Source organism: Fringilla coelebs, assembly GCF_963513975.1.
Source record: "Fringilla coelebs genome assembly, chromosome: 3".
Lineage (NCBI taxonomy): Eukaryota > Metazoa > Chordata > Aves > Passeriformes > Fringillidae > Fringilla > Fringilla coelebs.
This window is the reverse complement of record NC_140030.1, coordinates 5,994,658-6,021,844: the sequence shown is the minus strand read 5'-3', so window position 1 is coordinate 6,021,844 and position 27,187 is coordinate 5,994,658. Positions and strand designations below refer to the sequence as shown.

Genomic DNA, 27,187 nt, shown 5'->3' with positions numbered 1-27,187 from the left:
TTTTTGTTACTTAGATGCTATTTTTTAATCCAGAAATGACTGCACTTTTTCTGAATGTTGATTTCTTTAATAAAATATAAAGAGTGTAACATCTGAATTTTAGTGTTTCTGTTTATGCCGTTTAATCAGAAAGGGGGGAAATAAAAATATACTGAATAGCAAGAAAAATATAGCACTTAGTTTTGAATGTACAGAGTTGGATGTAAGAGGGGTGGGAAGGAAGCAAAGTGAATGCCCTTTTTGCAGAAAATCCTTTTGGGAAAAGAGAACATTTTTACTGGTGTACACTAAGGTACGGCGCCTAAGTAAATAGTCGCTGCTTTCTGGTCCTGTCAGTTTTAAATAAACCATTCATTGTTATGGATTGGTTATTCCACAAATACCCAAACACAGTGGAGTTAAACTTTGATACCACTGATTGGAAAAATGCAGATGATGAACTCTTTTAGTGTGAATTTATATGGATGGTCTTACTTAGAGGAAATAAGTTTTGCAGATTGTGTTAGGAAGTAAATATACTGCAGGCTGTAAGTACTCAGTCACAAAGCTGCTCCTGTGCTCGAGTATTGTACAATAGCTGGTAGAATTAATTCATCAAACTCTTGTTAATATTGAGTCCCTAAGCTAGAGCAGATGTGTCCCTTCAGCATTACAGAGCAAATGTGACACTTTTTTCCCTTAAAGTTTTCTATTTAAAGGTGAATAGATGATGCATTTGAATGAAGATTACTCCTGGAATTCATACAGAAAATGCTGCAAGGACATAAATATCACAGCGGTTTAGTGTTATGGCTCACCTGAAAGGCTTTTGGATACGTGTTAAATGAAAATAGCAAATTCTGACACTATCGTCCTCAACTTTTTTTTTTAAAGTCATATCCTAAAATGCCTTTTAATTTCCATTGAATCCTGTTTAACTAATGTAAAATTATTCTTGCTGATTCTAGATGAGGATTTGTGTTCATAGTAAATTTTTAATGTATTGTATTATTACAAAAATGCAGTTGTGGATGACTGTCAGCTCTTGGCAGAACAACTCTGCGTTTGTATCAGGGATCTTTCCATGTCAATGTGGTTGTGCTGTTTTTTTTGTGAGCCACTTCAGTGGAAATATATTGCACTGTGTCAAAAACATCAGCTGACCTACAAATAAGACTACTTTGGATAAAATGTGTTTTAACTTTGAAAGTTGAGGAGAGTTAAGAGTGGCCAGTCTGATGCCCAAAAAATCAGTTTCTCTTGTCATTGAACTATGGGAAGCAGTAAGAGGGTATGAAGGGACTGACACTAGACGTGTCTCTCATAATTTTTACCAAGTATTCCAAAATCAGTACTTCTGGCATTTGTTATTTTACTACAAGCACTAACACTTAAAATTTATCTAGAATACTGTGGTAGCATTAATAAACAAAGTTTTTAACAAATATTAGTACAGGACCCTGGCAAGTTCCTCCACAGCATGCTAGCAAGATACTTGAAGAGTGGCAAATGTTTTTGGCGTACTGCTGGCAAATCTGAATGCAGTAGCACATTATCCTTTACGGCTTCAGTGCTAGGGTGGAAAATATTGTACTGATAGAGAAGTCTTCTAACTTTATGCTGTTGCTGGTTTGACTTCTTTAACTTGAATTTCACAATTTTAGAAGTGTAAGTTAGTAGGAATTAGAGGTTTGAACTGTATACGTGTGTGTGTTTGCACATACACAGCTCATTAACATTTCTTAAAAGAAAGAATACCCTGTTCGAATACCACACACAGATACATTAAAATATTGTGTGTTTTAACTCTGTCTTTTCTGATTTGTATTTATATGAATTACAGGTCTTTTGAGGGATTAACACTATCTGCTAGTCAATGTATTTAGGCGTAATTATTTATCTATATTGTTTTTTCTTAATGAAATCATAAGCAACCCTTTCTTTTGCTTGTGTATATAGGGTCAAATAAATATGTCTGACTGAGAAATTCAGTTCAGTAATTACTAATGGCTTGTAACATCCCCCTGCTCCAATTTGTTCCAGCAGAGCCACTGCACACAGCATATGGTGCTTGATGTACATGTGTGTCTGTGCATATAGATGCAAATGCATCTCATTAGTGTTAATTTTCATTGTGATCAAGGCCGGATCCTGTTCCTCTGAACAGTATTATATTATGTAACTGGCGGTGGCTCTTTCTGTTTCAGTAAACCACAGAGTAGATTTAGATGTAAGATATCTGACCATGAGGGATAAGTAAACAATGGTTTGGCACACTTACGGTTCAAATAAATTCTGGGGAAAATAAATGTATGGAAGGTCATCAGCTTTTAACTTTCCTTAATCAAGAAAATGAATGATAATAAATTTTAATTCATTATGAAATGCTAGCAATTCGGAGGAAATATAATATGTAAAATAAGCTGTCTATCAGAAAAATAGTAATCATATTTGAATAAATTCCTGCAAAAAAATTTTGCCATGGGGTTTTTAGCTATAACATATTAAAACTTAAAACTTAATTCCAGAACTGCCTGACCTTAATGAATATGGCATTTTTAATAGAGACAGCAGAAGAAACTGTTTCTACCCTTTGCTGTAAATATAAAGGTGGTTTTACTGGAGATGAAAAAATATTACTAAGGAAAACTATTATGAATACAGTGGATAATGTACAAAAATGTTTACTTTTTAAAGCATTCTATGTACTTTAAGAAGAATGTAGCCTTTTTGCTTTAATCTTTTGCTGTTCTAAAATTAATTTTTATAAATAAAAATATTTAATGAGGAGTAGGTTGTGCAGAATAATTTAATTGCTCTGATTAAAATTACTTCAGCAGTTCAAGAGAGTCAGGAGAAAACCTATGGAGTTTTCCCTCCTGGGGCAAGTTCCTACATGAAATAGGAAACTTAAAGCTACACAAAGAAGGCTAGAACAGGACACAGTATGGTAACAAGCAGAATAAAAAATATATACAGGAAACAGATGCATGAATAATGTTTTTTGGTTTTTTTTTTCAATTGGAAGTGTTAAACTGCTTTATGATACAGTAACCTGAGCTTATTTTGTCTTTATGCTCATCTTTAAAATATTCTCTTTAGGGTGTGCTTTTCAGTATGTTAAGTGGCAGGTCTAATATTTATTTGTAGAAGAGAGCATGTTTATGTAAGGAAACGTGCTCTTAGATTTAGGCTTTATTAACTTAAAAACAAAAACACCTGAGAGCAGAAGATAGACCTCCTTAGCCTGCTTCCCATAAGAATTTAGAAGGCAGTTTGGAATGAATATATCTAATAGAAATGAAAACTATTGTATGTAATGTGAGCACAAATGAATTTTGTTGATAGGAGTAGATATTTGTGGGGATTCTGTGGTGGAGGAGGTAGATGTTTAGTGGGGGACTTTTGTCTGTGCATCAAAATCTGTGAATAATTCCTAAGTCTGGCAAAATTTCCAAGGAAAATCTCATTGAAGAGGCACACAATCTATTCATTTGCTTCTGTGTATGCTTATCAGAATATATATTGCATTTATTCCATTTAGGCAAATTAATTTTTTATCTTGAAAATAACAGTTGTATATTTTCTTATTGCAGTTTCTTAACTGCTTGTATGAAACTTGGATTCTCCCAGTGCTGAAATTAAGACCCCAAAATGCTTTGGGCGTTACCATCTTAAAGTCACTATTTATCTTGAGGCTGACTAAATTAAAATATTATATACTCTAGGGCATATTAAACATGGCAATTTATTGTAATTCTTATTAATGGAGTGTATTTAATGAGTTTTCAGAACCAGCTCCTTCCCCTACAACACACAATGTTGATTTTTATTGGGTACATAGAGGGAAACATGCAGATAGTCTGATTTTTAGGAGGTGCCCAGCACTGACAGCTGCTCTTGGCTCCTGTGGTTTTCAGGCAGAGAAACGCTGCACCTTTGCAGCTTGGCAAGCACAGGATAATTCCTCCCTTCCCTCTCTGCTTTAATTTCCACAGAAGTGTGCTGGACTTGAGCGTAAAATAATGGCAAATTCTGCTTTTAGCTTTAGCTTTTTGCATTGTTAGAGTTCTAGCATGTATTTCTTAGTTGTTATTCATGTTGTTCATTGATGGTGTCTGCCCCAAGGTGTGACAGTACATAAACAGTTATTATCTGTCTCTCCTGAACTGTCTGCACTGCCTAGTTAGCATCTCTTGCCAGAATTATTAGCTTCTTTTTTTTCCCCCTTTTTACTTTAATGGGTGCAGCATTAAATGTTTGTTAGTTACTTATAGTCGCTCTAACCTTCTTGTTACTCATTAAAAAGTATGACTCTCTTCTGAAAGCAATTGGGAAAATAAAGCTATAAGGTGCAATTTTAAGATTAATATTAGTCTGACCATGACCAAGAAATCACACAGCTTGAGAGGAATTTCAGTATTATTGTTATACTCTTAATGTGGGGTGGCAGAGCCTTTAAATATTTCTGGTAGAGTAGTTAATACAGCATGGAAGTTTGATATTTGTACAGTTTGTAAAGGAATTTGAGGTGTTACCCTATTTTGACTTCAGTTTTCAAGTATGCACTGGTGCATCATTAATCATAGGAAATGCAAAAATAAATAATATAGTCCCTTTGGATTTTTCATGTGAATACTTACCTTTTCCTTTTTTTGTATATACAGTTGAGGTATTTAGGTAACCCCTAACCTTTTGCTTCAACAAGGAGGTACAGTATAAAAATATTACCACAGTCTTCATATGAGCAGTTCTCTCTAAGAAAACCTCTAGATGAATATTTATTGAAAAAAAGCAAAGTTGCAACACAGAATGACTTAGCTTGGCCTGAATATTATATTTTAGACCACCAGTGAATAAAATTAAAAGCACATGGATTTTGAATAACTAGAAAAGGTTGTAATTGATTAGCACTGCATGAAAGTATTGAAGTGGAGTGAGTTTTGATTTGTGAATGGTCCTATTCAATAGAGATTAATCCTGTATGTCTGATAAAATCTTAGTGCCCCTAATGAGATAGGATTTTTTTTCTCTCCCAGTTTATTTAACCACCAGATACTCTGATATTCTCCTAACAAACTGGAACGTTTTGATCTTACTGAATTTTACATTGGTGTGGTTGATTTAAACGATGTTGGCTATTAATAGTTCATTTGAGGCAGCTAATTAAACAGATCAGTGCATTTTGCTGCCTGCAGACCTTGTAAGTGATGAAGAGCAATCCTGCAGGGTTTGGGGCTTTCAGATAACGGCAGCCTCTTGCGAAGCTGCAGCTTTTTTAATGCACGTGAGAATGCTTATTCCTGCATAGTTTTCAGTATTTTTTTTTTTAATCCTGGTATTTTAAATTATATTTTATGCAAAGAGCAGTGATTCCTGAGATTTTGCTTAATATTCACAATAGTATGAATACATTAAACAGAGCTGGAATATACGGAAAACTGCTTTCTATACACAGATAATGAAAAAGGATTTGTTTCTCTCTTATCATTCTCCTTATTAAAATGAAACAAACCCTTTAAGATTCCCTACCAAACAGTAAAGCAAATGAGAATTGAAATTTACAAAAGGTTTGTCATTTTTTCGTGAAGAAGATATTGAGGAGTATTGTAATATAAGCGGAACTTGAAGACTTTAGATTTACTATATCTCCATTGGGATCAGCTTTGAGAAATTACGTGTGAAATAATTGATTGAATTATCAGCTAAACAGGGACCCTATTTCCTTCTTTCATTGGATTCTTCCTCTGAAGATGCACAGAATATAGTTGAAGATGCCTTTTCCAATTTCAAAATTGTAATTGTTTTGGAGGCATTTGAGAACGTTTTCAGTCTCTGAAATACTTTGAGTAAACAATGTTTTCCAAATTTTATACCAAATATGCTGTTTGATTTTTTTTTTTGTATAGTGTTTATTTTGAGCCCTTTTTTTCCCTTCAAATGTTATGGATGTAAAATAATAGCCTTTGCTGGATGAAATGAATCCTGTTAGATTTAAAAGCCTGAGAAGGTTTACACAGGCTCGATGCAGTCAAAACCTGTGTATAAGTGGCACAAGGTAGAGAAAATCTGAATGTGAAACCCAGAATGTAGTTAATTAAAATGTACTAAATTGGAAAGGAATATATGTGTTTGCATGAACTAGGAAAGGATCCTTCCACTTTGCTAGTCTTGTATTTCCCTTTCATATGGAGTCAAAAGCATATAGACAAAAATGAGTGGAATAAAAGCTTTCAGGAATATGGTTAATGGCACAGATTAGCAGCCATGCGGGTTAATCATAGCTCTGTTTTCCTGCCCTGTTATGACTTGTCATTATGTTTCATCAGTTCAGTCTTGAAGAGAAACAATTAAACTCTACAGTCCTGAAAGGAATAAGGTAGAGATGGGAAGAGAAGGACAGTACAGAAAGGAAGAACAGATCGTGCTTTCTGAGGTGCTGCTGCATCATTGAACGGCAAATTCATGAGCAGCTTGGGTATTCTGGCTCTTTTTTTGAGCAATAAATTCTGCCTTCTTTTTATAAAAGTGGGTTTTCCAAAATTTGGTTTTAGCTCAGGTTATACTGCTTACACACGGACAGAGCTGATGAGATTTTGTAGTCCCTTGCATCTTTTGTTTGTGTCCAAAGTGAAATTCCGGTATCTAACCCTATTTAGTGAAATTCAGGAAAAGTATTAAGCACAGTATCACAGTATTTCCCAGTGGCTTTAGGAATTATCAGAAGTAGGTGAATTAAGCAGTCAGACTTGGTGTTTTGATAATTTTAGCCAACTAAATTTCTTCTAATCTCTTTTGGAAGTAAAAGCAAAAGAAAGTCCCTATACATGTAAACTGTATTTCCTGTTGTAAACACTGGGATAATGTGGTCTGGCTATGCTTCTGCTGTGCTTTGCTCAGACACCAGTTTGGGTAGAAAAGCTGCTTTTCCGGGTCTGTGTTTGCATTTCAGCTCAATGTTCAGGGTATTACAGCTGCATGACCAGCCACAGGTCATGTTATCTCATCTGGTATCTACAGGTCGTATATTAAATTGGTCACCCTCCTGCAAGAAGCAATTTCTTAATTTCTGTCCTTTTACCCGGTCTCAGAGCTTCATGAGCTTAACTGGGAACCCGTCAAAGTGTGTGAAGTAGGAGGGGTAAAAGGCACCCCCAGTCACTACAATAATGGGGATGTATGTACTGGAAATGCTTCTAGCATTGTTGTTTTTCATAGAAGGGGGGCAAGGGAGGGAAAGAAATAGGTTTAGCTACGGTCCCAACATAATTTCAACATGATGGACACCATTAAGAAAATCTTGTAAGTTTTGACTTTTTTTTTTCCCTGAAGTTTTAAGAATTTTCAGTTAGTCTGTCTGAACTGCTTCAGTAAAAGATGCCTTGAAAATATTTTGTTACTGTACTTCTTGCAGTTCATCAAGTGTGATGATAATAAAGCATTTTCCAGTACACTTTAAAATATAACTTCATTTTACTTGCAGATAAACCAGTTAAAGTCTTATTTGATTCTTTTTAGTATTTGTGAGTGAGATGCTCTCTACTGATTTTAACTCTGAGAGGATGAAGCTTTTCAAAGTAAGCAAAGATAGAGGTGCAATTTTATAGTGTATTTATGAGTTTTATGAGCATTTATATGTACAGTGCATATAAATAATTACTTCAGTATATACATATATGATTTCTGAAAGGAATCTGTGTTTACAGTTCAGAATATTGAAGTAAATATTTGGCAGTGCTCTTCTACAGGGTTTTTTACATCCCACTTTGAATTAAACTTAAAATTCAGCAGCATGTTAGATCATGTATTTTTTATTTCATAGCTTAATATTTTCATGCATGAATGTTTTGCCTTGTTCTTAATAAGTGTAATGAGAAGAATTTGCTTTTGCAATTGAATATATTATCAAACAAGCCTTGCTGTGAAATGAGGGCAACTGAGGACTAGAAAACTACAGATTTACACTGATAACTTAATCTGAGATATATGCGTAAAAATAAGATGCCTGGAACAATGATAGGGGAGTTTTGGGTAGGATAGGCTGCAGTATGCTACACACTACTCATTTTCATCAGGTTTCGAGAGCAAGCAGTCTGAACCCTGTGATTTAAGTCTTTTACAGTATCTTTTGTTAACCACTCATAGTGGATAGATCTAAAAGTGTTACCAGAGTCCTTAATGAGATTTTCTGAGCTGCTGTTAACTAACTCACTAATTTACCTTTTGCCCTAAGATAATAGAAAACATTTTGCTAGCTCCCATTAGGCTCTTTCAAATTTGTGCTGCTACACCTTGACCCTGGTGACAGCTGAGCACACCTGCTGTCAAACTCTAAGGACTGAGCCACCAACTTCCCTTTGCTCAGCTTGCCAGCTAACAAATTTGTTCTTATATCTGCAGAAGCTATTTAGAGTTACTTCCCACAAAAAAAAAAAAAAACCAAAAACAAACGCAAACAACCAGGTATACTATTTCAACATTCTAACATCCCATTCAGCCTTTTTTTGCTTAGATAACTGCAACCAGTATTGTTCAAAGTAAGAAAACTCTCGACAGTGAAAAACAGAAGCTCAAATATTGCAGCACTTACCCCAAAAGAAGTTTTGCTGACATGGTGTCACTGAACTGAACAGGCTGTTTGATGCCATAGTCCCTCTCGGTTCACACAGAGCTTTCACCTTCTGGTGCAAATACTTCTTGGATCCTCAAACTGAAAACACAAACCATAGCCAAACCTTGTTTTAGTTTTACTGTGTCCCTGGATTGCAAAGACTCTATAGTTGGTTTTTTCTCTGTCAAAAAATTGTGTAGTGCTGGTAACATGTGAAAAGGAAGGCAACAAAACAAAAAAAAAGAGAATGAGCAAATATTTGAAGGACCTACTATTACTGCATAGACTGTGGTTAGAGAGCACTTACTGACTCTGTTGGTCTCAGTGGCTGGTAGTGACCTGCGGAGATTAACCATTTAAAAACCAGAGACTCCTTTCTGTCCTCCTGGAGAAAGTTTGCACCGCACTTGTGGTTCTGTGGTTGTTTGTGAGGCGAATGAAGCATTCACACAATCCAAAAAAGCAAAAGCTTTAAAACTCCTTTTTTTTGCAAGCACTGTTACTGGAGCGAGCAAGTCATGTGGCTGTGACATCAGAGGACTCCAAGTAGGACTGCCTACACTGTGGCTTTTTCTTTCTCTCTCTCCTTTTTTTTTTTTTTTCCCTTTTCTTCTTTTTTTTCCCTTTTTAATTTTTTTTTTAAATTTTTTTTTTATATTTTGACAAAAGGCTCGTGTAAGGCCCTTCCTGGCATTCAGAGGGACATAGCTTTTTAATTTTTGTGACTCATGAGGCTTTGGAGAGAGTACAAAATGCTGTAAGAGCCCAAACTTCTGTACAGTTAAAGCATATGGACAGCAGAACTTTATTTGTACTCTCAGTTCAGGTTCCCCCCACTCTTCTTCCCCCTCCTTTTTTTTTTTTTCTTTTTTTTTTTCTCCTCCCATTCCCTTTCCCTCCTTTATTATTGTGTCTGTGGAAAAGTGAGCAAAATTGGCACAAGTGGCTGTGTGAAATTCTGAACAACAGTGATGATTTACAATAATTTACATCTTTGGATTGTATCACGATCTTGGGTCTGCTTCATATTTGCTGGGTGGCTGGATTCCTTCTGTTTTACTTTTTCTCCTTGTCGTCTTATACTTGTGAATCTGTAACTCATTGTAAGAAACTTTACCTTTCCTAAGGTCTAGTAGCAGGCTGCTTGTTGGGGTTGTGTTTTTCACTGTAATTGGCTGTCACAGAAGTGTTAGTCTGGGGATTCCTTTGCAAATCTTAAATCATGTCTGCCTTGCTTTGCATGCCTTCAAAACTACTTGGCAGTTTTATGTGATGCAAATTAAAGGCAATTATGTTTCTTTTATATTTGGGGCAAAATATGTCATTTGGATATCATAACTAGTTGTGTGCTGCAGCCTGGGAGTGATGCTTTGGAACACCGGCATTGGGAGGATTTAACGTGGACGTTGTGTAACAGAGTGAGCTGGGAGGGTTGGGAGGGTTTGGTTGTGCTTACATTAATTCCTTATTGTAGTTCTGGTGTTTAAGGGAAATAGAACAGTCCTAAACTTCTGGGGAGACTATAAATAACTTCATTCACCAGTTAATGTTAACACTTAGTTTTAAAATGAAACATAAATTTGATGCATATGTAAGACTCAAATACTTAATATCATCTGTGTGCATGTGTGTGTGATATTTTTTTATATACTTAATGTATTGTAACTTTGACTTTGATTGTGTAACATAAGCCCTGGCTGTACTGGTACAGAGTGGGTTAACAAAAGCAGTATTTTTTTGTTTATAATAGAGGCTTTGAAATAAATTGCAAAATGCTGTGTGTAGTAAGGAATAATGTGCACAGACAGTGTGTATTAGTAGTCTTGATTTGCTCACTCAGATTCAGAACAAAATTGGAAACATCTTTGAGAAAGTATCTCATTTTTTGCCTCTTTGGACATTATATCTAGAACTTTTCATATTATCCTGATTGTACCACAGATGCACTGTAATTTTAAGTTTTAGCTGAATGAATTAAATTTTTTTTTCCTTTTTTCTTTTTTTGTCATTTTTTTGGGGGAGCAGAAGAATCACATAAAACATTTTCTAGATATCGTTTAGCTTTATTTGTAAAATAAAATGCATCTCTTTGATGCTGCCATCCCTCCTTTTTTGTTTTCCTCTTTGTCCTGAGCTTTTTTGGTTAGAAATTGGCCAGAATTGTGTGATATGAATAGCTGGAGGTGTGGGTGGAAACCAGGTTCTCTGTTTTTTGGGAATGAGACAAATGAGAAGATTTTTCAGTGAAAAATAGATTGTTTTGATTTTTGTTACATAATTATAAAAAAATCATAGACCTTTCTTCATAAAAACTTAATTCATAATAATTATTGTGAGGTAAATTGCATTGTTCTTCATTCAATACTTTGAGAGTTATTGCATGTTGCCAAACTTAGAGAATTTTACCATAAAATGAAAAAGGAATGTTCTACAAAAAACCCATTCCACTTAGAAATAAGGGTGACATTTAATTTTCCTATTCATGAATTGCTTTTATTTTTGTTTACTCTGTATGGTTAAGAGCATCAATGAAAAGATCTTAAGGATATAAAAATCATGGAAAGAGTACTAATCTTTTCATATACAGATTATATTTGTATGCATTAAAGTTTTAATCTATTTATGATGCAGCAAAAGCTTTTGGAGGTTGCTGCCTGTTATTTGGGGAACTCTTAAATTTTAAGTTTGTAGTTTTCAGCTACAGTTACACATTGAAGGTATTGATCAACTTTTATTTGATGGCAGGTATGTGCAGTATTTTTAAATAATAGATAACTGTTGTCTTGACCTTAAATACTGATTTCCATTGATATGAAAAAAAAAGTTTGATTTTCAAAACTCTGCACTTTATTTTTAGTCATATCTTTAGTATTAGAAAAATTGAGCTTCCTACAGAAGTCTGAAAATATAATATTATTGCTTTGAAAGGCTGTTCTCACTTTTTCTCCAGAATGGCTCACTTGTGTATGCAGAGTTATTCTCTAACTTTGTTGCTGTGCTTTGATATGATACCGTTAAGATTTTTTTTTTTACTTTTTCACCTGCTCAGATCAAGAGCACTACAAAGAAGTCTTCATCTAATAAAGCAAAAGTCATTAAAAACAAAAAAGCAAATACTGTAGCTGAGTAATAGAGATTTAGTTTGTAAAAAACTGTCACTGATAAAAATGCAGGTTTTTAAATACAGAAACATTAAAAAGCAAAACTTTGAGACCAAATACCTGTGAAACTGGTGGTTTCTTTTGGTATAGTTTGCACTTCTGATGACGCAGATGCAAGAATCCTGAAAATCTGCTGTGTAAATCAGTGTCTTGATTGTAGACTAATGACAGGCTTGACAGGCTCTTGTTTAAAGGTAGATCTACAAAAATGGAAGTTCACTTCTGAGTTCCACAGGGGATGCTTTGAGTCACAATTACACTTACAAAGGAAGTATTATGCTAAGGAATTTCTCTGGTAAACTTTGAGCTTGATCTTTGATGACAAATGAAATCTAAAAGTCAATTGTAATGCAACACTAAAAGATAATTACATCTTCCACTGTTCTTTAAGCGTATTTTGGAACTTTTAAGCTATGCTCTATTTCCAAACATTTTGCCTTATGTCACTCAAAAGTTCATCCAGTGTATAAACAGCGTGATGCCCTGCTGAAAGTTTATTTGTACTTAAATGTTTGCTTCTATGCTACAACTGGAATGATATACTCTGCTTAGAGCAGCGTGATGACAAACTTGTTAGATTGCATTTCATTACAAGTTTTACAATATATACAATAACAAGATGCTGATTTTTATAATTCAGAAAGTCCTGGTGTAGTTTCCTCAGATGCAGGTAGTCACTGTAGGTGTTGTTAATGTAGCTGTTTCCACTAGAGCAGGTTTTTTTCTTTAAGTGAAAACTCTTTCCTTGGCTGTGTTTTTCAAACTGAGGAGTAAGTACAATTTTTAGAGGAAGAAAATTTTGTTTTCTATATGTTCACAGCTAGTACATTTAAAATACTGTTTGTTTTCAAATACTTGCGCGTTTTGAGAAACTTCTGTTGTTAGACTTGGGTCTTTTGTAGACTTCTCATTTCTGTCATCTCTGCAAGAGTAGAGTATGTTGGTAACTAAAATAACTTTTAAAGCAAAGACTAAAACTTCCAGTTGGTTAAAAAAATTGCAACAGCCAGGATATTTCAGCATTCCTTCATTTTAAAATGGTATACTTACTGCAAGAGTAGCAGTGAGCATCTGAGTGTTACTGCTGCCTTTCTCTAAATAAGATATGGTTTGAAGTGGATGGTGCCTGGGACCATTAATGTAGAGGGGGAAGAAGTACTGTTACCTTTCTAGGGTAAAAAAGTGTTGTCTGTTTTTCTACAGTGCAATCAAGCTACTGAAGATCACATTAAACCTTAAACTGAACTGTTGTTTTAATTAAAAAGATGGTCATCTCTTAACCAGTGAGTACATCATGGCATAGCAAGTAGTCAAAAATTGTTTCCATTCATTTTGAGTTGCTGCTTCTCTGACTTCTTCATATCAAAGTTATTCTCCAGTGAAATAATCTAACTCCTGATCAGGCTTTGAATAAGGGGCTGCATCTTAATGATCAGATGTGTCTCATCTTGATTCTTCCTGCTCAGGTTTTTTTTTGAAAGCATGATTTTCCTTGTGTCCCTAGATCTTGTAGACTGTACAGAAACTGAGAAAAAAGTCCTTTTGATTAGATGCTCCCATTCTAAACAGTCAATATATGGTGCTTAAGATCATCCTTTCCTCCTAGTTATTTTCTCCTGTCTATATTTTTTTCTTTTTCTTTTTTTAAAGTCAACTTGCAGAAAATATGGGAAACTTGTCTCATATAACAGCTGAGGATGTGGCTAGGTTAAGGCAGGAAACTGCTACCCACAATGCAATGTTACATACACTACCACTTAATAAAATTTATTTCAAACATGCTACTGACAAAACCAAAGAAAAATAATATCCTAACTATGCTAGTTAGTACACTAAATATATCTAGGGAAAAGTGAAAGTAATCTCTCTAGAGCCTTTCCTGCTTCTAGGATACAATGCTACTAGTAGTTAAACCATAGCAGATCTCAACAGTTAAAGCAGCGACCTATTTTTAGAAAATATTCATATTTCTCTGGAAATTAATGATTATGTGCCTTCTAGTAACAGTCAAAGTTATTTTATACAAACAGAATTCAGAGGAATTCTCTTCTTAGTTTTTCTGGTTGGCAATATATCCCCTTAGGTCATTTTAAAACTTTCAACTTTTCATGCTTCATCCCATTTTCACTGAATCTTACATTTACTGTAGTCAAGCAGCCTTTTACCTCTCCTTCCCACTTTTAATCTCTATGTAGCTTGGTGTGAAAATTTTCCATGTCATTCGTGGGAAAGGAACTGAAAAGAGGAAAATTCACTTTCCTCAACCCTGAAGATTTAGGAGTTCCAGTTATTTTATTTGATTGCCTGCAATTTGAACAGTGTAGCAATTTGTGTGAGGTAAATAATTAGGTTAAGTTCCAAGATAAATTTAATAGAGTCAAATTTTCTGTGAATATTTCCAGATATCGGACAGAGATGCAGATGAGGTCACTGATGTTGTGCCACAAATGTCTTGAAAGTCTTGTTCTGGATATATTCTTGTTTCTGTTTGTTTTTAAATGCATGTATATGAAGGGTGATCCTCTTACAGAACGTTTTTGAAGCGCTTGCCTCTCTAGTTAGAGAACACTTATCAAGAACAGCTGCTGTAGTGCTGTGGATCCTATCCATGGACTCATGGTGGTCTGCTGAACAACGTTCTTCAAGTTTGACAGGTGAGACAGAGACTCTCCAGTGCCACTGCTTTTGGATGAATCTAGCTGTGGTTGGAGAAAGTGCATCTTGCCAAAATATATGGGTAAGACCACACACAGTCTTTAAAATAGTTATTGTAAGCTTATTTTTAGGCAGTATATGTCTTGACAGTTCTTTTATTTGCATGCCGGTTTCACTGCTGCTTATAGATTTTTCATTTATTTTAGTAATGGCAATTGCAGATTTAGATCTATGTTTGTAAAGCTTTTGCACAACATTTACACTGGAAAAATACAGACTTGCTACTTTCAAACCTCAGTCAAGATTAGGGAACAGATTTTAAAAGATATTAAGACAGAGTATTTACGCTCTTCAGATTTGGTGTCATTTTTTTTTATATTCAACCCCGTTTTCAGGGGCATAGTTCAGCAATAAAAATTTGCTTCTGGTTTTCAAGTTATACTAATTTTAGTAGCTTCTGTGCTTGTGTAAGTCTACAGCAATGTCGATTTAGGACATGAAATTAGTTCAGTAAGTAATAAAAATGAAATGTTTTTTTTTTTTAATTGCATACTTATTGAATACTGAATTTAGAATCTGTACTTTATATGTTATATGTCCTGAACAGTATTTTCCCTGTATAATTTAATATGTAGAATATTCTTTGCATTCTAAGTGCCTGCTTCAACAGTTGGCTCCATAATGTGTATTTAAATTATTGTGTGTTTAACTGACAGTGTGGAAGGGGGTTGCACCCTGTAGAATTTCTGAGTGAACAATACCCATTTGCTAACTTTCAGAGCAGATGTTTTTTAAATACTCCAAGAGAAATTAAATGTAATACTGAAAAGTAATATCATAAATCATTCATTTGGTAGTGATGCTTAAATGTTATGGATTCAGAACATGGTTTTTTCCCTAGTTCTGTATTTTCCAGATTATCTTGCATAATTAATGCATGACTATTTCTCAGCAAAACATTACTCACTTTTTATTACTTAGCATTGCATAGGACCGTTGTTTATAGCACTGGACTTTACAGACAATTAAGGAAATAGTCCCTGCCCTGAGGAATATACAATTAAATATATGCAGCCAGCCATTTAAGAAATGTATGAAAAAGAGGGAGGGAAAAACCCCATTATAATGAACAGCAGTAAAAAATAAGTGAAGAACTTCATGAGGAAGGGCAAGCAGTTAGTTGTAATTTTATTATTAACTTTCTCCACATATTCTGCTATAAAGAGTATTAATTATTTGTATTCTATTGGCTGGTCTTGTTTTCTGCTTGAACTTGAGCATGATGGCTGATCATCATGGTTCCTTTTCTATATTTTGAAAAAAAACCCAATCCCAAAACAATTGATAATGCAGTGATTGCACAGGGAAATATTTCTCTGCTGTTTATGATTCTCACTTAAGTTTGAGATCCTCAGTCCTTACACAGTATTTTTTAGGAAAAAAAAAAAGAAGCAAAATCAGGTACTTCCATCCTGTCTCCTGTTTCTCTTTATGTTCTTTTTCTTTCCTTCTTTTCTTTAATGTATTTAATGCCTGGATTTGCTGCTTTTTCACAGCTTGTCAACAGTCTAAGCTTTCCCTTGTAATTAAAAATGTATTGTAGTTTTGTGTTGGAGAAGTGATCCGAGTTTCATTCATGAGAAAAAAGAATTGAAAATAGGTTGAGGAGAGAATGGAAAGAACAAAATTGGAGGGAGGAGATTTCAAAAGAAAGCCTTGGGTTTTAATCAACTTTAACAGTATGGCTCCCCTTTTGTAGTGAAGGAGTACTGGAGGTTAGGAGAAATGAAGATACAGGAACAGGATGGAGAACCTGAAGATGCAGCACTTTTCCTGGGGACAGCAAACATAGGAGAAAATTGCCCTCTGGTCTCCAAGGCTATGTGAACCCCAGTTTGCTCTGAAATTGCCAGTTCAGAAGTGCCCAGCTGTGCTCAGTGTGGTGTTGAGCTCCTTTGGAGGGAATTGGGCTTTCTCTGCATAGCACTTAAAATGGTCTGTGGAGATGTGCCTGAAGAGTTCTAGAACCTGAGGGATGGTGGGAAGATTATGGGAGATGTTTGTATGAGATTTCCAGTGCTTGATGTGTTGATGTCCTGGAGAGTTGATTTTTCTCTTCAGGAGGAGAAAGCAGGCAGCATTTATAGACTGTCAGTTCAATGTTGGCCAGATAAGCAGGTGTCATTTCTTTTTAATACTCATTTTTTGTCATGCCCTGAGTAACAGACTGCTTTGTAACTGAAGGGTAGTAATGGAAAAGAAAAATAAAAAATTAATTGCAATCATTCCTTCCACTCATACCTCTTCCTCCTCTGACCTTCCAGCCTCAAAAGTGAGGAAGCTGGGCTGCTTTTCGAGAGACCCTGTGGTTTGGTTGCCGGAATCCAGACCTGTAGCTTGTAAGATAAATAATACAAGCTTTGAGGAAATATTCTGTGTGGATAGGACAGTATATGTGTTACTTGTTAATACTTAGCTATTTTATCTCTTTAACCATTTATTTCTGTTCTCTTTAGATGGATAATAACCATTTGTTTTTAGAAGATAAATCACTGTCTATGTTTGTTGGTTTCATGAGGGAAGTGTTTAGGAAGCAATCAAAGGAATCAGTTCTGTGGAATATTGACAGTTGGATAAACAGGGTTCTTTTAATGTGGAGCCCCAGCCCATAATGAAAGTAAATTGTTAAATTTCCGTTTCTGAACACAGGTTCTGCGTCTGCTGCTTGGCTGTATTTAGTTTGAGGGGTCAGAGGTGTTAAATAGAATGAAATTCTGTGTTTTGGCACAAAATGATGCAAATGGACTGTTGGTGTTGCCTATTTGAGGACAGGCTGCAGCTATGAACAGGCACGGAGCACCTCAATTCTTTTTGGAGCTGAATGGCCAAACTCTGTTGGTGAGTGGAATAGGAGAATGTTGGAACAGGAGCACTAAACCCCAGTGTTGTTGGAAAATTCTGCAGTGTAGTCACAAGTTAATCCAGCCTGAAAAATAGGTAGTGTCTGCTTGTATTTTCTAAATTCTCTCCTGCAATCATTCTGCTTTTTGAGTGGTGTTTCAGTTGTTCCAGGCCTAAAAAGACTCTGGAATCAAGGTTATTACTGTCTGAAGATTAGTTCAAGAAACAAAGTAATCTCTGTTTCGTGTACCTGCATATAAGACAGCATGTTAATTGGTTAATATTTGCATGAAACAATTTGGGCATGGCATTTAAAAAAAATCTTTATTTGAGGCATATGGGATCTGCATTCTAGATTATTTACAATGACACTTACTATGTACTAAAATCCATTAGATGAAGTTGACTGCAAGAGTTCTGTCCTCTGTGACACTTGTCTCCTCTGGATTCCATAGTCTGTAATTGTGATGCCAGAGCAGCTCCTTGTAGCCAGACTCTTGGTGTATTTTGGGAACCCATGGGGATGTAAGGCTTGATGCTTCCACACTGTTTTTTGAGCTCAAGCACTGCTCTGGGCAGTTGCTGCATTGCCAAAACCAATGCTGAAGGAAATGTGGCTTTTCGTGAGCCAGAGTTCATTCCCATGACATGGGCTTTGGGGTTGGGGCCCTCAGAAATAACTGTAATCTCTGAAAAGTGTTAAATGTAAAACATTTCTCTTTCACAGTTTGTGCCTCTATGTCTACATAGTAGAGTATGTCTAATTTTAAGAACAAACTTCCATAATTGGGATTTGGGAATACCACACAATATTATATTTATTTTTTCATCGTTATCCTGCTCATTTGGAAAAACTTCTAATTTTGCTTTCTTCAAAGTCTTTTAAATTACTTTTTTTTTTTAATGAGCATCCAGATGTTTTGTTGTTTTTTAAGTCCAGTTGTGCCCAGTGTGAGTTCGAAGTAGCTTTGCAGCTGAATGTTTATATTTCAGTTTTGGGAAAAATTATACCAGTCTGTTTAGAAATGGAGTATTTGCAGTAGTAAGTGGCATCTTTACAAGCTAAACATAATGATCAAAGAGCTGAAGAAATAACAAATTTAGTTGTCTTTTGGACAAAATTACAATGGAATAGCCTTTGGTTTGTCATTTAGCTTCGACATGATTTATTTTTCTTCTCTTTTAATTGAAGAACAAATCCAATTCATAACTGAATGCAATTCAATCTTCTCATTTTCTGATGTGGGTAGAAAATATCCGTTTTATCTGTGCATAGGAGCTACAGTAATTCAAGCTTTATTTTTCCTTTTGAATAACTGAAATAAACTTAAAGAGCCAGACATGAGTATGCCCAGTTTTTTTAGAATTCATGAATTTTACAGAACAGTTACTTTTTGAGTGCTTTTCTGTTCTGCTCTCATCAGTAATTATTCCTGGATTGGACATGTGACAGATATACAGTGACAATAATAAAGATTTTCTGTAAGATTTCCTAATTGTTTAGTGGTAGATTCTGAAGAACTTACAAATAGAACTATTCCCAGCTAATAGGGTGGGCTTGGGTCTTTTCCTTGTTTGTTTTGTTTTCTTTTGTTTACCTGTTTTTCATTGTATTTGTCTTCCTCTGCTAAAACAGTAAGGTTAGCTGAACTCTAAACAAAGAATAAGTTGAAGAAGTTAGCACAGAAAATCCCAAATTAGGGTTTCCAGTGACCATCCTTACAGCCCAACTGTATTTGGTGCATTATAATGGTGTTAATTGATTGCATTTTTTTTCTCTTTTGCCATTTCTAGAACTCCTGACTCTTTGCATGGAAGGAATGCTGCTCACTTCAGAGTTGGTTACTCAGAGATTTTCTTGTTACTGATTGCTCATTCCCTGGCTGTTTGCCATCTTTTCCTGTGCAGTATTCAAACTCTAGTATGGAGCATTACTAACTTTCATGTGCCCTGCTGGCTCATGTCACACTATGAGAATACTTAACAAATATTAATTATGTTCTCTTCACAGTACTCTGGGGAGAAATGTGTTGCTCTCTATGTCAGATATATAGCTTGGTTGGGGCTATGCAGAGAATAAATTTAAAGGAAGGAAAAGACAAATGTAACTCCAAACTTCTCAGTCATTCTACAGCATGCAGCTAGAGGGTTTGTGTTGTGAAAATGCTTAGCTTTACCTCTACCACATCTTTTTAAGTTTAACCAGTTCATTTTGTCAGTGATGGATGTGTGAACTGCTAAAATCCAGTACCATGGCTTAATCATGGAGTGGATAGTTATTGATCACCTCTGAAAGGGGGCACAGCTGAATGGGGTGTTCTGGTCTGCTGAGATGTTTCTGTTTTCTTGTACATAGATGAGCTTTATTGCTTGTGTTTTCCAAACATAACATTGGCAGTTTGGAACTCAGCATGTCCACAATTATGATCAAGGCCTGTGCAAACTTTTATAGATTCCAGTGGAGTCCAGATTTCATCACAATAGTGGAAATGATTGATTGAGGCTACAGGTCTCCTGCACCTGAGTACCAGAGTATTATGTGGCCTTAATGCCTGACACATTGACTATGTAGCTGTTGGGTAAGTTCTTGTTGAAAATACATGGTTTTGTTCAGCTCTTCACATGCCCACAATCTTGTTTAAGTCATTGTTACACTCTAGCTCCATTTTAGGTAAAGATAAAAAAAAAAACCCAAAACAAACAAAAAACCTGTGTTGACAGGTACAGGCCTTATGTAGCTTTAATAAATAAAGGCCTTTCTTAGTTGTCTAAAGTTAGAATCAGAGAAATTTCAGTCCAAGGTTTGACCAGTGGTTTGGTGGTTTTTGTTGGCTTTGGGTAGTCACTTGAACTTGGCACGCATCTGGCCTGGCTTGATTATTTCCTTCATTTACCATAAATCAGGAACGATTATGCTGAAGCTGCTGCAATTTTATGAAAGAGCTGTAAAAAACTAGCGACTGCTGTAGTGATAAAGGGCTATGATCTGGTGCTTGAGGGATGAGATTAGACTCCTCTTTGAACCTTCAGGCCTTGAGGTAAATTGTTCTGTCTTTCAATTGGTCATCTGTAAAAAAGTTTGGTTTTTTCTTAAACATCAACAAATTTAATTTTGAGGGCTATTCAGATGCCACTGATGAAGATCACAGGAGTACCAGGATTAACTGAGTTTGCCTCTGCTGCATTTGTTAGAATTTTTAGTCCCCTGTACCTCTGAGGAACAGAGAAGGCTGACTGATACTTTGCCATGAAAGTGAAGACTTAGACTTACACTACTCAAATATGTGAAAAGCAAAGTAATACTGTAGTTTTGTTTTTTTTTAATTTTGTCCACAATCAACATTGAGGACCATTTATTTTGTAGAGTATTAGTGCCTTTCAGTTGATTTCAACCCCTTAATGGAATCTCTTACAAGTTTTCTGATGCATTTCTTCTCACTATCAGTCTTAATATCCTGGGAAATGCTTGAGTTAGCTGAAGAAATTACTAGTGGCTATAGTACGGTTGTATTTTTGGATTTATGTTGCTACTGTGTCTGTGTCTCTAGGGGGTTTTCAAATTTAAGAAGGGTACAGAACATAAGCAAGTGTTCTGCTTAACCTTGTCGATTAAACATCACCATGGAGTCATCAGGATACAGGCACTGCCTATCCCTCATGCCTCTCAGTATAACTCATTTCTTTGTCAATAAAAAAAAAAAATCAGGGCACTTACAAATCTTGTGTAAAACTAGACATTTCAAACCGAGATCAACATTTTGTTGTTCAAAACAGGATAACAGCTGTGACTTTGTAAGCTACTGTTAGTGGTTTTTAGAAGCTAATTTGTCAGATTGCTGGCACGCTGAGGTCATTTGCTGAAAGAAGTTGATGTCATCTCCCATATCGTTCTTTGTCAGAGATCAGCGTCTCCTCTGCTTTAACCAGTGAATCCCAAATAGAACATTACAGACCAGGGCTGTTTGCCAGTGGCATTAGTTTTCTGTTTATGTAACTTCAGTTTAGAGCTTTCATGACTAAACACAAAATTCAGCTGTCATATGAGAGTTGATCACCCCTTTTATCAGTATCCTCCATCCATGATATGTGGCTCCTTTGTGTGTACTTTGAATTTAAAAAATATGCAAAGAGCAGAAATGTTTATTATTTTCAAGTATTGCCACTTAATTTATTCAAACAGCATTCAGTGTGGTTTATTACTGCTTGTTCCTCATCTAGCACAAAGTAAGGACTTACTAATGACCACAGCTATTGACTGAAAATAAGGTTTCATGGAAGAATGACTAACTGTCTAAAGTAGTGATTATCAATAAAATGTCAAAACAGGACATTGTTTCAACACAAAAGTGTTTATAATTGCTGCTCACCATCCTTGTCAAACTGCAAACTGACATATTTTCAGGTTCTGTTGTACTGCTGAGAAATAATTGCAACACTGTCAGGGCATTTTTAATGTCAGTTTTGTCAGTTTTAATCTTCTGATAAATTACTCAGTGGCTGTTTAGTAGCCTCAGTAGCTTTACAATATGTAGTGTGATATAAAGAAGAGATCCTTTAAAAGGTGAGAAGTGTAAGGGTAGAAATATTTAATTTTTGCACTAGAGTAAAGTCACTTGCAAGGTCTACCAAGGATCTTCATAGAATCATAAAATCTCTTGAGTTGAATGGGAACCACAAGGATCGTCAAGTACAACTACTGGCCCTGTAGAGGACAGCCCCAAGAAATCCTCACTTCTCCATCCTGGAGAAGTCAGAAAGCTAATGGCAAAGTTTTTTAGAGATTGAAATGATGATTGTGTGGAATCACCCAAAGATTGCACAGAATTGAGTGGTTGACAAAATAGGTGAAATCCGTTGCTGATAAACCTGCGTGAACTCTGTGCTGTTTATTGTCATAGAAAAAGATTCATGGAGAGCTCTTAAAGAGAGCCTTAGTAGTTCCCAAAAATGGATTGGATTTTAGAGAAATTGAGAGTGTCTGAGCATAACAGTGTTACTAATAGTTATGCTGTTGTATTCATCCAGTTATTAAAAACAATATTCTAGAACTGAATGAATTCTGTACAAGGAGGAGAAACTAAAGTGGAAGAGTGCCTAAAAGCCTGGGAAGAGGCAACTGGGAGAGGCATATGATAGAAATCTGGAATTATGAGCAATGCAGCGAAAGTGAATAGAAACAATTATTTCCCTTTTTCATAACAAAAAGTAGGGGCACCTAATTAAATTATCAGATGGCAAGCTTAAAATGAATACAAGGAAGTAGTTTTTTAACAGTGCATAATTAAAGTGTTGAATTCGTCATCAAGGCACTGAAGAAGCCAAAAATTACTGTAGTTTGAAAAGGATTAAGAGGAGATCATGGAGGTGAAGTTTATCTATAGCTATAAAACACAGTTGTCTAGTCATAACCTCAGGCAACACTTTAGGTCTGTTGGAGAGAAAACCAAGGAGGGGTTTTCCCTGAGCATTCAGTACTGGCCTTTATGGAGAGAACTTGATCTCTGTGCAGATCCCTGTTCTAAAAGGTTTGTGTATAGATGAGCTGATAAAAGCACTGAGATGATAGTGCTACATGCTGTGTACCAGGGTATTACTATGGGGAAAGTCACCAAATCTTCAAAGATTTGATCTAACTTTGTAAATGAGGAAGTGCTGTAAAATCAGGATACAGGAACTTAAAAACTTTAAGTGCATATGTCTATTAAGGTGAGCTGTGCTTCTGTGGAAGTATTTTCAAAAGTATTTAACCTCAGTAGTATTCACCAGCTTTGTAATTTATTGATCATCCATACATTATTTCACTGTGAATTTTAAAAACAGTAAGATGTTTCCCAGTTCTATTTTATCAGGTTGGTCACTCTGATTCATTCTGATTTTCCCATTTGAACTCATCTTTATTTTGTTAACATTTTTAAACCTATTTCTTTGGTGATATTTTGTGCTCCAGTTGTTGATCTTTTAATGATTTTTCCTGGTCTTCTTGGAAGAATTGGCCTAATAAAATCTGTATGACTGTCCTCAATGCAACTCTCCTCTATGTGTTCTAAACCTGAGGATTCATATGTGACAAATTACTACTTCAGAAAGTCTGGAAAATGCTGTTGTTAAATAATCTGAACCTTAATCTTACAGAATCACAGAATGGTTTGGGTTATAAGGGACATCTTGTTCCAACCCCTGCCTGGGAAGGGATACTTTCTGCTAGACTGGGTTGCTCCAAGCCCTGTCCAATTTGGCCTTCAGCACTTCCAGTGATGAAGCAGACAGAGCTTCTCAGGGCAACCTCTGCCAGTCCTTTTCTGAAGGATAAAGGTCCATTGAAAAATGTGTCAATACCTGTGGTATTAAGGCTACTAAAATTTTATTAATTAGTCTAAAATTATTGACCTTTGGGAAGATAATTTTGTACATTTAGTATATGCTACTTTTTTTTTTTTCTCAGAAGTGTGCTTTGATGAATCTCTTTGGGCATAAATTTGGTTCCATGTCATCCTTGGGTATGAAGAAATTTAAGCCTTAAAGTGTGCTTAATAATTAGAAAACTCAAGTAGCATTTCAAAACATAACATCATAGATGATAGTTTGTAATGTCTTAACATGCTGGACAGACAAAATGTACTGAAATCATAATGTCTGTATCTGGTTTTAAGCACCTAATTTGAGATTTTTCTTTTCTTTTGGTTTTGCATCCTGCATTTATCATCTTAGATTTCAACCACACACTTTCATATATGCCTGAGGGTGGACTTTATACATCTCTTTATGGAGTAGAAACACAAAAAGTTATCACATTGCCACCTGGACTGATTTATCCTCATATTGTCACAGATTTATGATGACACTATTCAAACACTATTTGCTTTGTCAAACATTTCAACACAGTAAACTAATAAATCTAGTTGAACTTCTTTTGTAAGATTGATTGGTGAAAATGTATCTAATCTTATCTAAGACCTATTCAGAACTCACTTCAAAAACGTTGGTGCCATGTTTGGGGGTTGCTGAAGGACCACACATCTTGTCAGTGGTTCTTTATTTGTTGTATAAAAAGTTTTCCCTGAATCTTGGTTATTTCTAGTGTTAGGAGGTAAAAGTTTCTAACATCTTCTTCCTCTTTCTCATCCATTAAAGGGTAGCAGTTTTGTGGTCTGACTGATTTCTGCATCATGAAAAAGCCTTGCACTTGTCAGTTGCTAATGAGGTACTTGAGCTGCTTTTCCTTTCTGTTGTTCTTAGATGAAAAATGGAATATCTGTAGTAAAACAGTCTTACTTGTAAGCTCTTCCTTCTTCTTCTCCTCCTGCCTAGGAATGACCCCATTCCCAAAGAAGTTTTGAATATGGTCCATTGATTTTTTTCCCCAGTTCTTTGTTTCACCAAGTGACATGGAAAATTCAGATCAGCACGAATGTAGTTTTATATTTTAATAAGGGCTCCAGGGCTGGATAGTAGGGGGAAATTTGTTGTGTGATCACCTGCCTACTCAGTGTACATGCATGCTTATCTGTGAAGGTGGTGGAGGAGGACATTAGAAATGAAATTGTTGTTTTATTCTTGGTGAAAAGGAAAATGACATTTATTTTGATGCCTAGACTTTATAGGCTTTCTCAGTGTCTGATGTTACTGCAGTATATGAACTAATAGCAAATATAATCCTCTTAAACAGCAAATTAATTTTGATTTTGCCAGAAGTTGTTACATTTTTCATTTGCTTAATTGTTGTAGCAGTGTGAATATTTTGAAAGAATGTAAAACTGAAACCACTTCATCCAGATGTGCCTGCTGATTGCTGGAAAAGCCTGGGGTATGGGTTGAGCCAGACAATTAGCATAATATTGGCATATGTGGAGCATCATTAGTAGTTCCAAATAAGTGTCATGCAAATATGTGTTTGGGGTTTTTCTCCCTAGAAGTAGCAAGTAAATAACTTTGTTAAAATGTAAGCAAAGTGTTTAATTGGGAGGAATTTGTCATGTTATAACAAACCCATATTGAGTCTCTTGTTGATGTGTTTCAATATTTTGCCTATAGCAGGACCAGAACTGGTTACTTAGGAAGAAACTAAGAATTGTTTCTTAGCAAGGGGGCAGCTGTGCAATTGCCATCTCAATTGAGGGGGAAAACCCCACCTGACCATCAGTCAGTAATTTGAATTTCTGACATCCAAACATATTTCATAAGCTACACGTAACAGGACTTTCGGAATTCTTTAATTCAACTCTGCGAAGTCTTTCTGCTTTCGATCAGCTGATGTACAACAATATTGTATCTCATGGGTTTGATGCTGTCACCAAAAGATTCTGCAGTGACAGAGGGAATAGTTCTGTGACACTTTGCGCTTTGACTTAGGGCCCTTCCATCTCATGTTGAATGAATGATTCTGTATTTTATTCAACACACTGTTGATTCACATTGATATCGACAAGGAGAGATTTGCTTCTAACGCCTGTGCTGTGTTCAGTGTTTGAGAATACCCACAGATCAATGGTTTTTGCTGGGAATGCCCACAGAAATGTCTCCTTTGTAAGTGCAAAACTGAGTGCAGTCTTTCCACTGGATGAAGAGGATCATTTAGTGTGTTTTGCCTCTGAAACCTTCTGTTACTCAGAATATTTTTTAACCTCATGAAGTTGGATAGAGTTTTAAAAGCACTGGGGCAGTTCTAGTCCCAAAACCTTTTGGGTCTGTTGCTGAGGGCTGTTCACTGCCTTCAATTCCAGGACAGTGGATGTCTGAACCTTGCTGGTTCTCATTACAGTATTCGCTGGACCAGAGGATGGGTCTTGTTAAAGCCCATGTCCCTCCTTGGTGGTAAATCTCTCAGTGATGGCAGAAACTTCTGTTGTAACTCTTAAGTACATTTTATTTCTGGTGTTAACCAGGCATGAATCTCCTCTTCCTGTTCACTTATGGCTGAATAGTTGTAAGAGGGATTCATTTCATTAACTTTACATTTCTGCTTGTCAGCATATGCACCTGAGCGAGTAAGCATAACCTTCTTTCTATAGCCAGCAGCGAGAAACAAGCAATTTTAGGTAGTGATTCCCTTGAAAGGAAGGGTCTAAAACCAGTCACATGAATCATAACACATTTCTCTCCACTGCCCTGGAAAGAAGCAGAGGCTGACTCAGACACAGGTATTTTGCCCCCCTACCCAGAAACATCACCCACAGTGTCTGTGTTTCGCACTGAAACTGAGAGAGTTGGACCAGGAAGTGCAGTTTGGTACTTGGATGTTACCATCAGACTTTTTGCCATAAATGTGTGGTGCTGTATTTATCACATGGTGTTTGTCTCTGGAGTGGGTCTTTGAAGTAATTTTTCTACTCTTTTGTGTGAATGGTGCAAAAGAGTGTTATTGACTTCAAAGCTTCTTTTCTAAAGAAGTGTAGCTGGATCTTAATCTCAGATATGCTTGGTTTTTTTTCTTCTTTTTTAATGTGCTGACTTAATTTTTTTTTTCTTAGGGTATGAGCACTTTTCTTATAGTTTAGTTAAAATTGAACTTATTCCTCTGTTCCATTTCCATACCATGTTTGTACCATTAAAGCTTCTTAAATAAATACAGCTAAGAATTTTAAATTTTGTTAGGGTAATCTGTGTCATCTTTTTTTTTCCTTTGGTAATTAAAAAAAACCCAAAGAAATGAAAATAATTCATCAGTTAATCCTAAGGCCTTAACATTCATCATGTTTCATCTCTGAAGCAGATCCTGCAGTAACTTTTGTAAATAAGAATCATTGCTTGTGGAAGCAATTCTGTGAGGCTTGGCTGGGGAAGGAACATCTTCTGAGCTATTACAAATGTAAGAACAGCCCATTGAAGAGTCTCTTTCCCCAAGAGAGAAACTATACCTGGCTTCCAGCACTTTTTTAGTTTA

The 27,187-nt window shown here is 35.8% G+C and overlaps 2 protein-coding genes across 5 annotated transcripts in view; one reads left to right on the top strand and one right to left on the bottom strand.

The window, feature by feature from the left end:
• RUNX2 (RUNX family transcription factor 2) overlaps positions 1–8,627 on the bottom strand; it is a gene marked incomplete at both ends in the record, with an annotated part of 213,030 nt that extends 204,403 nt beyond the window's left edge. For both annotated transcript variants that reach the window (XM_084203333.1, XM_084203334.1), the window contains one exon: positions 8,570–8,627. In XM_084203333.1, coding sequence (XP_084059459.1) covers positions 8,570–8,627 — 58 coding nt within the window. The remainder of the gene's footprint in view (positions 1–8,569) is intronic.
• Positions 1–27,187, top strand: part of SUPT3H (SPT3 homolog, SAGA and STAGA complex component) — a 253,578-nt gene that overhangs the window by 28,849 nt on the left and 197,542 nt on the right. The gene's annotated exons all lie outside the window — the stretch shown is intronic.